Here is a 12,614-nt window from a genome sequence, read left to right on the forward strand (position 1 = left end):
ATTCTAGCTTTCATAGTTTACTTAATTTGTGACATATTGCTGTTATACTAAATTCAAATCAAGTAAGAGATGAAGGTCATAAATTACTTGTTTTATTTCTTTTCTTTTCCGTCGTATTTACAGGGTTACGAATCTATTCGACTTTGTGCTTGTTGATAGTGTTTCCTTTTATTCATAGATGTCATTGGCTAGCCCGCCTTTACAAATAATCAAGTTCGTATTCGCGTATCACAGATGGCGGTGAGAGACATCCGGCCTTTTATCCATTGGGCTGTACGAAATAACGTAGACAAATGGCGGCTGTGTAGGTCAGTGGAGAGTCTGTCGTCGTTGTAATACACCCAAAAGGCTCACCGATAAGTCCCCATTTTTGGATCAAAGAAAAGTCTCGTTAATTTAAGAAGCTCAGCAGCGCCTAAAGACGGCCAACTGGCCCATGTATCCAACAATTGCCTACTTTGTTGAAGATGCAGAATGTGGTACAGAATTCTGCTTCTGAAAGTGTAGGGAACTGCGTGAAACAGCACGAGGTCGGGCATCGTGCATTGGCCAACCCAGCAGCAGCTACTCCTGCGACGTCCGCTGCCAGTGCAAAGCCGAGCAAGCCTAGCAAAGGCAATTCCGTCCCGAAGAGCAATCACATCGCGGGCAGAAGCAACAACCACCCAACATCAACTCATCAACCTCCAACACCCAATCTGAATCACAAGACTGTTACTGTGACAGACCTAGCCACCTCTTGTTCAACAGCCCTAGCTACTGAGATAGCTATCCAACAAGTCAAGCAAAGCAGATCATATCGTCAATATATGCCTGATTCTTCTGACAGTGACAGTGACGACGTCCTTTCGGTAAGTTGCTTTCTGAAAGGCAAAGGAAGATTATTTCTTCTCAACAAAATCAGTTTACCAATCTAGGCGACAACTCCCAGTTGTAGTGGAAGCTTACCAATGAAAATGCCAAACGGTTCAGTTCCATCTTGTGTTATAAGCCTTTGCATCAGTGTATCGGAATCAGGATAGATGCTAATTGTGTTTGTGATGCTTATGTTTAGTTTATTAATGATTTCCTCTGCGCTTTGAATAGGCTCTAGGCTGGAAGCTTTTCAAAGTTGTTTTTCGTGACTTACTTAACTGCTCTACTTAGAAGGGCCTTTTTTATTTTACTACAGTTTTTAACTTCTAGGGAGTACCAGTTGATTGGTCTGTTAATCTGATTGTCAAGCAACAATCGTCGTTTAACACAGAAGAGTTTATCATATCGACAGTTTTTTTTTTTTTTTTTGGTGGCCCTGTCCATCCTTCCGTGTTTGGCGTGGGGTTTATTCAGGGTTCAAGTAGTCTAGGTTCTGCATGATGGCAAATCAGATGGTTGGACTTTGGGGGACAACTAGAGGTTGAAAGAGAAAGGGAGGAGGGGGCCTTTTTCAAGGGATTTGGCCAAAAAGAATGCAGAGAAGAAAAAAAGGGAGGCAAAAGATTATATAGGGGGAATACGGTGGGGGAGTTTCGAAGCCTTTTCTCAGGGATTCCGGTGGTTCGTTGCCCCCCTCTCCCCCGATTTGCAAAATATTTTGGAATGGGATTGTGGAACACCTATTTTCCAAAATTATAAAGCTTACAGCGTTGGCCCGATCCCCTTGGAAACGTGGTGAAATAGTTCCGGCTGCAAACTGTGGAAACATGTCAAGCTGAAGGGAAAGTAAATCACCAAGTTGAAATGCAGAGCACTGTCCCACTTTAGTCCAAATCGTTCCAGCTAGATGCGATTCGGCTGTCATTATTTTTATTTTCATTTTAGTTACGTTTCGTGCAACATGACAAGCACCTGTTGTCAAGCCTGAAACGAATGAAGGGCCCCACTGTTATTTAAAGCAACTTTTAGGTGCGTCTGTGTACCGATTTGGCTCTGCCTTTCGAATACTACAACTCATTCAATGGGGGTAACAATAACTAGGAACCGAAAGCTTGCTAAACAAAAAAATAAAGTTCGAAATTTGTTACTCTTCTATCTCAATTTTTACTATCAAGTCTCTTTCCCCTTTCGGCTACCGTTGCTCGTTGTTTTGTGTCATTGTGAAAATGGGAATTGACCTATAGGTGGAATCTTTTTTTGTGGAGGAGTCGGAAGTGGAGGGCTGTGCGGACGACTGCCGATGCCCCTCGTCTTCGGCCTCGTCGCTGGACGCGCCACGATTCCTGCTGGCGGCAGCGGCAGCTGCCCAACACGACGGTCACAGCATTGGCGAACTACCACGCATCGACCCCGACACACAAGCCAGGATTGAAGCCCTCCTCGAGGCTGCAGGTAATTGAAAAGAAAGCTTAACATGGAAATTAGAAAATTGATTTAATATTTTTCTCGTGTGTTTTGAAAAATAAAGGAATCGGTAAACTAACTGGAGGAGACAGCAAACGACTCGGTGATCAAGAAGTACTCAGTCGGTTAACGTCCAGCGTATCCTGTGCACTGGACGAAGCCGCTGCGGCATTAACTCGTATGCGATCCGAAAACTCGAGTAATTTTCACCAAGAAGCCCGGTAAGCAAGAACTATTTTATTGGTTAATATTTGCTAAGGGGTCGCACATGACGACAGATAAATGTTTTGCTGATCAAGTCGCCTACGACGAACTTTACCCAACAGTCAAAACATTCATTCATGGAGGTTAGCTGATAAAGATATTTGAAGCCAACGGCTTTTTATCACGCTGAAAGGATGCAGTTATATAAGATAGATTAAAGGATTTTAAGTAGATCAGTTTAAAGACATAATAAAAAAATCTTATATGAGAAATTGCTCCTTTTGAAAGACGCGTTGGAATGTTTCGTTTATTTATTATTATTTTTTCTAATTACAGGTCGTTAGTGGAAGCCTGCACTGACGGCGACGTCTCCGCTGTGCGGCGTTTGCTAGACGAAGGACGTAGCGTTCACGAAACCACGGAGGAAGGCGAGTCATTGTTGTCGCTGGCCTGTTCGGCTGGCTACTACGAACTGGCGCAGGTGTTGCTTGCCATGCGGGCCAACGTAGAAGATCGTGGCGTCAAGGGCGACTGTACACCACTGATGGAGGCGGCCTCAGCCGGTAACGCGGATATTGTTCGCCTGCTGCTGGAACACGGCGCCGAAGTCAACGCCCAGTCGTCATCGGGTAACACACCATTAATGTACGCCTGTGCTGGTGGCCACGAGGAGGTAGTCACTCTCCTACTGGAAGCCAACGCCAATGTGGAGGACCATAACGAAAATGGCCACACGCCGCTAATGGAAGCCGCTTCGGCCGGCCATGTCGGCGTAGCGAAAATTCTTTTGAACCATGGTGCCGGCATCAACACCCATTCGAACGAGTTCAAAGAATCTGCCCTGACTCTGGCCTGCTACAAGGGTCATTTGGAGATGGTCCGTTTTCTTCTAGAAGCTGGTGCCGATCAAGAACATAAAACTGACGAGATGCACACAGCTCTCATGGAAGCCTCGATGGATGGTCACGTCGAGGTTGCCCGGCTTCTTCTCGATTCGGGAGCCCAAGTTAACATGCCCGCCGACAGTTTTGAGTCACCACTAACATTGGCTGCATGCGGTGGTCATGTAGAACTGGCCATGCTCCTTCTGGAACGTGGAGCCAACATCGAAGAAGTAATGATATATTTTGAATTCCGTTCGTTTGTATATTCTCATTTGAAATAATTTTGTTCGCCCAGGTCAACGATGAAGGTTACACGCCGCTGATGGAGGCAGCACGTGAGGGACACGAAGAAATGGTAGCGTTGCTACTTAGTCAGGGCGCCGACATCAACGCACAGACTGAGGAGACGCAAGAGACAGCCTTGACTCTTGCCTGCTGTGGGGGCTTCTCTGAAGTTGCCGATTTTCTCATCAAGGCCGGTGCTGATATCGAACTAGGAGCATCCACGCCACTTATGGAAGCAGCGCAAGAGGGCCATCTTGATCTGGTGTGTATTGTTAAGACTGAAATCATTAATATGTTACAAATTCCTAATGTCGTTGGGTCTTTTTGTTAGGTCCGTTATCTTCTAGAAGCTGGCGCCAATGTTCACGCTCAAACGGGAACGGGGGATACGGCTTTGACTTACGCGTGCGAGAACGGACATACCGATGTGGCTGAATTGCTTCTGCAATACGGCGCCGATTTGGAACATGCGTCTGAAGGAGGACGTACACCTCTTATGAAAGCAGCCAGGGCCGGTCACCTCTGTACCGTTCAGTTTCTCATTGCAAAAGGAGCCGATGTTCACAGGTGAAATCAACTAATAATGGCTAGACTTTTAAGTCAGTATGTAATCGTGTTGATTTATTATTTTTTCCGTACAGGCAAACTACCAACAATGATCACACACCGCTCTCTTTGGCTTGCGCCGGTGGCCATTTGGCAGTCGTAGAGCTTTTGCTCCTGCACGGGGCCAATCCATTTCATCGTTTAAAAGACAATTCGACCATGATTATAGAAGCGGCGAAGAGCGGGCATACTCAGGTTGTGCAGTTGCTACTCGACTATCCCAGTTCCATCCTGGTGACACCCGATCAAGCCCAACTACCACCGGGCATGAACTCAAGTGGCCAAGTGGTCCCTATCGCATCGGAGGATTCGATTGTTCCATCACCTGCAGTAGTCACGGATTCAGTTCCTACGGCAGCACCGCGAGTGCCGCCTGTCGGAGGAGTGACCACTACGGTTCCTACCACTGCACTGGGAGGAAGACCGGAACCGCAGGGAGCAGTTGCCGCTGCCTTAACCAGCCTTCATTCGCCCAATACCTCGCTGCCAGCCATCGCAGCCTCTCTGACCCCTCTCACCGGATCGTCCAATCTAAGTCCGAGTGCGGGAGGAAACCATTCAATCTCAACATTGGCGGCGGCCGCCCAGAAAATGCTGACTAAGAAGCCGCTTGAAACATCCACCTCCACCCCCGTCGCTCCCGCGGCCGAATCTGAACATCCATCTTCGGCGGGGACGAAGAACGTCGCGCCACCTTCCTGTGAGCATCCATCTGGTACCGTCACCTCGACGGCCAGTATTTCCTCGGAAAGTAAACTGTTGCCGGTCCGCTTCCCTCTGTCAGCTGAGGGACTTTCATTTGAGAAATCCCAATTGGTAGAAGAATTAGAGAAGATCGAACGTGAATTGCGAGATAGAGCCCAATGGTCATCACAGGCCAGTAACACGTCTGGCTCTCAATCGAGTCATAGTACGGCTCTAAGCCCGGCAACCGCTGCCGCATTGACGCACATGCTCAATATGGAGGTTGAATTGAATCGACCCGGCGGGAGTGGAATGGGAGGGAGCACCCTTGTGGGTCTGACTACACCGACACCCGTTAATTTGGAAGACATTGTCAAACTCCTTGAAGAGCTCCCTCCTCTTGAGTTTGAATCTACCCGACCGTCGCCCGCCCCACCTGTGCCCAACCAGACTACGCCTTCCCCTTCAGTTCCTTCGATCCTTCCACAGCCGGTACAACAGCAACCGAGAGAAAGCGTCATAGTCACGAACCCCAACGTTGTCAGTAGCAGTTCCGCGCCCAGCACAAACGCCTCTAATGCTGTGACGCCTGCCGCCATTTCACCGGCTTCACTACCCCCAGCCGAAAGACCAAAAGCCAAAGCAGTCAAGAAGGAAAACAAGATTCTCAAGAAGCAGCAGCAGCAGCAGCAGCAACAACAACTACTACTACAGCAGCAGCAGCAGCCTGCTCCTCAACAACAGCAACAGCAGCAGCAGCAACAGACATCCCAAATTCAACAAGCACATCAACAACACTGGCAAGTTCCCGCTAATGCGGTCCAACAGCAACAACAACAACAATGCCAGCAACTGCAACAGCTACAACAACTCCAACAACTACAGCAGTTGCAACAGTTGAATCAACACCTGCAGCAGCAGGTAATGCAACAGAGACATTTGAAGCAGCAAAATCAAGCCACTTTGGCTGCTTTGCAACAAAACGCCCTCCAGAATCAGGCGCAGTTGGCTGCGCTTCAGCAAAATGTGGCACAACTTCAGCAATTGGAGCAACAAGTTTTGGCACCGGCCTACACCGCTGGTGCGGCCCAAGGTCCATCGGCGGCAGCAGCCACGGCCCAATTTCAGCAATGTGTCCAGCAGATTCTTCAGCAAAAACAACAACTTCAACAACAAATTCGACAGTTTCAGCTCCAAGTTGAACAGCAGCTAGCTTTCCCTCAGCAGCAGATACCTCCATTGGCTGCTGCGGCGGCTGGTGGTGGAAGTGTTCAGCCGGCAACGGCCAGTCGAGTTGAAAGAAACAACCTCGATGGTGATGTTATCGCGGACACGGCAGCCATTGCAAAGTTTCCACCTTACAATAGCGACGATGTCAACGGTAGTTTTATTCAAAAGTTTTGATGTGTCATGATGTGTTAATCATTGTTTTTTAAAATATTGAATATGTTTAGGCGATGAAGTGAAATCTCCAATCCGTGCCGAGAAACGCCCCATTGACAACACGTCCAGTGAGGATTCGTCGTGCAGTTCCACAACCGGAGGCCTGCAAGTCACTGGGGCTCCTGTTCCCCTTTTGCGACTCAAGATGTTTCGGTTGCTGCGGCAAATATCGGCATACAAGTCCAGAGCGCAGCGTTACCCAACGGATCCACGGCTCAGTGTGTCACGGGAATCACCTTTCAACCTCTGTCGGGGACCAATGTTTCAATACCCTGTTCTGCCTATTCGGGTTCGAATGCCCAGGTAAACAACATGAATTATTCCTGTCCCAGACAGCGTTGTAATTCAGACATTTCAATTAGATTGGAAATGGATCACCTTCAACCACCTTAATTCATTATCAGCAATTACAGTCTGCCTCGACGACCAATGTTCAGACAGGTTCCGTTTCTGCGTCCGGTCTTCAAGTAGTCACTTCCCAAACGCCAAGTTTGGCAATTCACCAGCAAATACGGCTGCAGTCGCTACAAATACGTAAGTTTCAGAATGAATTCATTTAAAATTGACCCTGGCGAAGGTATGTCATTCGTCTTGCTTTTCCTCGCTCATTTACAGCGACAGGTCAAGCAGCTCTCGAGCCAATGGTTTCTGCCGGCCCTACTTCTGTGGCTGCACCAGGTACGTTGGACACGAAATGGTCGGGATTTAATATGGGAACTTTTACGGTTCCGCATCCGCCAGCCACCACCGGCGATCAGCAACAGCAACCTCAGATTTCTGGAGGTTCGCTTCCCGTTTCCGTCCAATTGGCCAGCTCCTCAACGGATAAAAAGACCAAAAGTGGTAAAAAATCGAAAGTTGCATCTGCGGCAACGCAACAGCAGATGTACTCTGCTCCTACTACTGATGCAAGCGGTAAGTTGCCCTCTGATCTTTGTTTTGTATCCTCCATTTTATTTGACCACGTTTTTTTCTTCTCGTAGGACTAGCCATAGGAGGAATAGGATTAACTGGGGTCAATGGCGTTGTTCAAACTGGACAGGCTGCTTTCGATCCTGATTTTGTAGATTACGCTGACTACAATCCCGACTATTCTTCCTTCCTACCTGGTGTTGTACCGCCTGGAACGGCATCTGTCCCTCCAGGGTCTATGGCAGCCTCCATACCTTCAGCGCACTATGCAAGCATGCCTGCAGGTGCTGCTGGGATGTCGTCTGCCGGTGGTCTTCCAGTTCCTGCTTCCGTTCCACCGTCTGGAACATCTGTTGTGACGGGAGGTGCAGTTGTTCCTAACGCAACATCTGCTAGCCAATACAGTCAACCTTTATTACCGATGCTGGATCTGGATTCCGAAACGGATTCAAATCATGATACTGCACTGACACTGGCTTGTACGGGTGGCCACGAGGAATTAGTTGAGCTGCTCCTATCCAGGAACGCCAACATCGAGCACCGTGACAAGAAAGGATTTACTCCGTTGATCTTGGCCGCCACAGCCGGGCACGAAAAGGTTGTCGAAGTTTTGCTTAATCATGGCGCTAACATCGAAGCCCAGTCTGAGCGGACAAAGGATACAGCCCTCTCGTTAGCATGTTCAGGTGGTCGCTACGAGGTGGTCGAACTCCTACTTAACCGTGGGTCCAACAAGGAGCATCGCAACGTTTCGGATTACACGCCTCTCTCTTTGGCCGCTTCAGGCGGTTATGTTAACATTATCCGACTGCTGTTGGCCCACGCCGCCGAGATCAACTCGCGCACGGGATCCAAGCTAGGCATTTCGCCGTTAATGCTTGCCGCTATGAATGGTCATGTGGCTGCCGTTAAGACATTATTGGAGATGGGCAGTGACATTAATGCCCAAATCGAGACAAACAGAAACACTGCGCTAACTTTAGCGTGTTTCCAAGGAAGACACGAGGTCGTGCAACTTCTACTGGAGAAAAAGGCCAATGTGGAACACCGTGCCAAGACTGGATTAACTCCTTTGATGGAGGCAGCAAGCGGTGGTTACGTTGAAGTCGGCCGAGTACTCCTTGACTACGGCGCTGACGTCAACGCGCCTCCCGTACCCTCTTCGCGCGACACTGCGCTCACCATTGCATCCGACAAGGGTCATGTCGACTTTGTGGAACTTTTACTGCAACGTGGTGCTCAGGCCGATGTCAAAAATAAGAAAGGCAATTCACCTCTGTGGCTCTCTGCAAATGGTGGACACCTAGAAGTGGTGGAGCTGCTGTACAAAGCCAAGGCAGATATCGATTCGCAGGTAAATTCGTTGATTTTGATTTTTATCTCTTCATATTTCTGACTGTATTGTTATTTGCTGTTAGGACAACCGCAAAGTTTCTTGTTTAATGGCAGCATTCCGCAAGGGTCACGTTAAAGTTGTGAAATGGATGGTGAAACGAGTGACTCAGTTCCCCTCTGATCAGGAAATGACACGATTCATTTCGACGGCTGTCGATAAGGACCTTCTTAAAAAATGCCATCATTGCATGGAGGTTATCCGAGCAGCCAAAGATCACCAGGCAGCCGAGGCCAATAAAAATGCCGCTAACTTACTTGATGAGCTCGATATGGAAAAGATTCGCGAAGATTTGAAACGAGCAGCTGCGGCTCGCAAGCGAGAAAAGAAGAAGAGGAAGAAGCAGGAAAAAAAGCAAGAGAAACGTCGTGCCGAGAGCGACGACCTCGATAACGATTCCCAGGTCTGACCGCAGTGTTTCCGGTCCATTTATTATTTATGTTTGTTTAGTTGTCGGTAGTAACTCGTTAGATTTTTCTATAATTCGCAAAAAAATTATGTGCTGTTTAATCAAATTTGCTCGTATTTCAGTCCAATAAGTTCATGATTTCTTTTTAGGAAAATGGCAACGATAACGACGATGATAAAGATGGCGAAAACGGAGAGGATGCAATGAGCGAAACAGGTGATATTCCTGATTTTGTGGAACCTCCTCCGACTAATAATAACAAGGAAGCAGAAGAGAAGCAATCTTCCAAAGCCAAGAAGAGTAAGAAAGGCGCCAAAACAGCCGCATTCGATGCCGCCATCAGCGTGGAAGATGCTGTCGTTGTTGAAGTTTCGAAAAGAAAGGAGAAAGAAATGGAACCGGAGATTCAGCAGTTTACCAAGAAAACATCTCCGCCGCCACTGGTCACCACCAGCACCTTCGAAGATTCATCTCTATTGTCGAGCCGGGCCAGCAAACGGAAGAAGGAAAACGTGTTGTTGGATAGTTTGATTATCGCAACCGAGAAATCGGCCAAGATGCCTACTCCTCCGAGTCAACATCAGCAACGTAATGGCCCGGAATTGGACACACTAAAAGAAATGAATAATATTCCATCGGCCCTAAAATCGTTGTCACCCACTTCTCTGACAAGTCCCAAACGGCCCGTCAAGAGGGAAGAAGGCTGGAAGGAAGTTGTACGTCGAGGACCAGTCAGCAGTCGGGAGAACTCGAGTTCAAATTTGGGCTCAACTTCAGCTGGAGGGAAGAAAAGCCAATCTAGCGACCGTTCATCGGGTACCTTGTCCGTTATACAAAGCTCTGAGCGATCGAAGAAAGTGACTGTTCCTTCGAACGCTATTAGCCGTGTCATTGGCCGAGCAGGATGCAACATCAATGCCATCCGTGAAATTTCCGGTGCCCACATTGAGATTGAGAAACAAGGCAAAGGCCAGGGTGACCGTACGGTTTTGATAAAAGGTCTGGCGGAATCCATCCGCCAGGCACAGCAACTCATCAGCGCATTGATCAAAGAACCTGAGAAAGAGTTTAACGAGTTAATGGCCAAATTCCGAGCCGCCAATGCAGCGGCAAAAGCAGGAGCCTCCGCTACAAGCGCCGGAGGGAAATCCGCGACCGCAACGACGGCATCCGCTGCATCCCAGCCTAAAGTAACCCGATCCGCCACGACAATCGCATCCAGCAAGCCTACAACAACTGCTCCAGTTTCTGGTCAGCCTGCTCCTGTTCCAAGTACTGTTGCATGGGGAGCTATCAATACCCTGATTGTCGCTGCTTCCTCTCCCAAAAAGGTAGTGTCTACCTCAGGATCGAAGACCCCACCCGTTACCTCGGCTCCTTTGCTTGTTCAGCAGCAGCAACAACAACAGCAACAGCAGAAGAGTGGAGCTGTGCGTCAATTGTTTCCTGAAGCTAATCCAACAGTGATCGCACCCGCAGCGAAGAAAGCCATTGCTAGCGTTCCAGCTGCTACCACATCCTCTGCAGCGATGAAGCCAGTCGTGTCTTACACCGTGGCCGGTAGCAGCGCGTCAGTTCCAACTACCAGTAGTTCAGCCTCGACGCGCACTACCCCGGTCATTTCGGGTCAAATCCCAGCACCACCGGCCAAACTATCTCCGCAGCAAATCGCTCCTCAGGCGCCATCTAAGGTGTCGGATAAAACATCTCCACTCATGTCTGCCTCTCTAGTGACAAGTCAACAACAGCAAATTCCAGTCCAACAACAGCCGCAGCCTGCTACTTCGCAAGCGCAAATGAACCAACTGGGACCCGTCTGCAGTGGCCAAGCCCAGCACATTTCTGGTTCGTCTTCGGTCTCCGTTCCCAATTCAAACAGCTTGGTTTCTTCAAGGCCTAATTCTGCCAGTCCTGTTCAAGATTATTCGCCGTTTAACAATCTCTTCAGCAAAGTGGCGCAACAAACCATGTGGGCCAGGGAGCTCCAGCAACAACAGCAGGGTTCGAAATCGTCGTCAAAGAATTTCGCTAGCGTGGCTGCTGCTGGAGTCAGTCCCATACCGTCTAAGACTCCCACGTCCTTGTCTAACTCCCTAACCGGCCACCAGGCGGACCTTGGACCATCTCTTCATGTTGTGGATGCAGCAAAAGCACCTGGCTACCGTGGGAATTTGACAGCCTCTAACCAATCACAGAGTGAAATGTCATCGATGGACTTGCCGACTTCATTGGCATCCAGCGCTCCGGGAACACCGATTCCGAGCTCGTGTCCTATTCGAGCTCCAGTCGGCAGCCGTCCGCACCCGCTAACACCACCGCCACGGATTGGGACACCTCCCTTGTTTAACCCGACTCCGATTCAACCTTTAGGTCCTGTCGGAACTCGAAACATGCAGTCAAATCAGCAGTCGGGCGGTCCGCCAGATTCGCACATGATGCCTCCGCCTCCTGCTGCTTCGCTGGCTCCAGGTGGTCCATCGGCCACCGTGCGGATGCGTCCTGCAACGGCGACAAGTCGAATGCAGCACGATCCTTCGCAGCAGCAGTCTCAGTTCGACGGGTTGCCAATGCCCAATTTCTACGGAATCACGAGGCCAACAGGACCGATGGGCGGTGGAGGAGTAGACAATATGCGACAGGCACCATCATTCCCCCTGGCTCCGGGAATGGGCGGACCCCGAGGTATAACAACTCTTCATTATCAGCCTCGTTCTCGGCGTCGGCGAAACTCAATCCCAACGCTCCGGATTTCGCAACCAGCAGGGGAGGAGGTGGCAGTGGACCACAGCAGCAAGGCTATCCTTCCCAAATGTACGGCGTTGGCAATCGAATCTCTTTCCTCCGTCTGGCTATGGCCTCGGTTCAGCCAACGGTGGTGATATGAAACAACATCAGCACATGCCAAGCCAGACTTTCGGGACGGACTACCCTCCACCTATCGGTACACCGTTTGGCGCATCTGCCAGCGACCTTCATCGCATGATGGGATACCCCGGACCTGGAGTAGCCAACAGGATGTCTGGTCCACCTCCATCCACCCAAACGGGTGGGGGATTATTAGGTAAAATGTGTAGAATTTAATTTACGAATTCATTTTTTGAACAATTCTTTTTTTTTGTGTGTGTGTGTGTGACATTTTACCTGTCATGTAGACGGTAATTCGGGAGGACAGAACCATGATGCGTACGGGGCTTCTGGTGGCCCTCCGCAACACCAACAACATCAACACTCTCAACATCGTTCCATGCAGGACGATCAACGCAAATTATTGAGGCCGATTGGTACCGAGCGAGCCATGACTCGTCGGACTCCTGGACCACCTCACGGAGCTGGTGGTGTCGGTTTTTCACCGGCTGACCTCGGTTTGTGGGGATATCACACCGCTCCCGGTGCTGATATGAATGCCAGTGGCGCAGGACCCATGGCACCTCCACTTTCCGCTATGAATCCATCCACTTTGCCCCCTGGCCTCAGT

The 12,614-nt window shown here is 49.3% G+C and overlaps 1 protein-coding gene across 1 annotated transcript; it reads left to right on the forward strand.

Annotated features, from left to right (window-relative positions):
* Window positions 1–268: 268 nt before the first annotated feature.
* Window positions 269–12,161, forward strand: LOC123466557 (ankyrin repeat and KH domain-containing protein 1-like). The gene is made up of 13 exons (XM_045179163.1): window positions 269–851; window positions 2,100–2,307; window positions 2,384–2,540; window positions 2,860–3,637; window positions 3,703–3,954; window positions 4,024–4,259; window positions 4,334–6,363; window positions 6,437–6,728; window positions 6,793–6,959; window positions 7,041–7,340; window positions 7,409–8,691; window positions 8,756–9,133; window positions 9,289–12,161. Exons 1-13 carry the CDS (start codon window positions 468–470, stop codon window positions 12,016–12,018), a joined length of 9,195 nt encoding a protein of 3,064 aa, XP_045035098.1. The 5' UTR covers window positions 269–467; the 3' UTR covers window positions 12,019–12,161.
* Window positions 12,162–12,614: the final 453 nt, after the last annotated feature.

Source organism: Daphnia magna, linkage group LG9, assembly GCF_020631705.1.
Source record: "Daphnia magna isolate NIES linkage group LG9, ASM2063170v1.1, whole genome shotgun sequence".
Classification (NCBI taxonomy): domain Eukaryota; kingdom Metazoa; phylum Arthropoda; class Branchiopoda; order Diplostraca; family Daphniidae; genus Daphnia; species Daphnia magna.

Bases quoted from the DNA above. Each gene is read 5' to 3' on its own strand.
- LOC123466557 (XM_045179163.1), top strand. From the start codon at position 468: ATGCAGAATGTGGTACAGAATTCTGCTTCTGAAAGTGTAGGGAACTGC. The intron at 3,638-3,702 runs GTAATGATATAT...TTGTTCGCCCAG, and splicing joins GTGGAGCCAACATCGAAGAA to GTCAACGATGAAGGTTACAC. The intron at 3,955-4,023 runs GTGTGTATTGTT...TCTTTTTGTTAG, and splicing joins AAGAGGGCCATCTTGATCTG to GTCCGTTATCTTCTAGAAGC.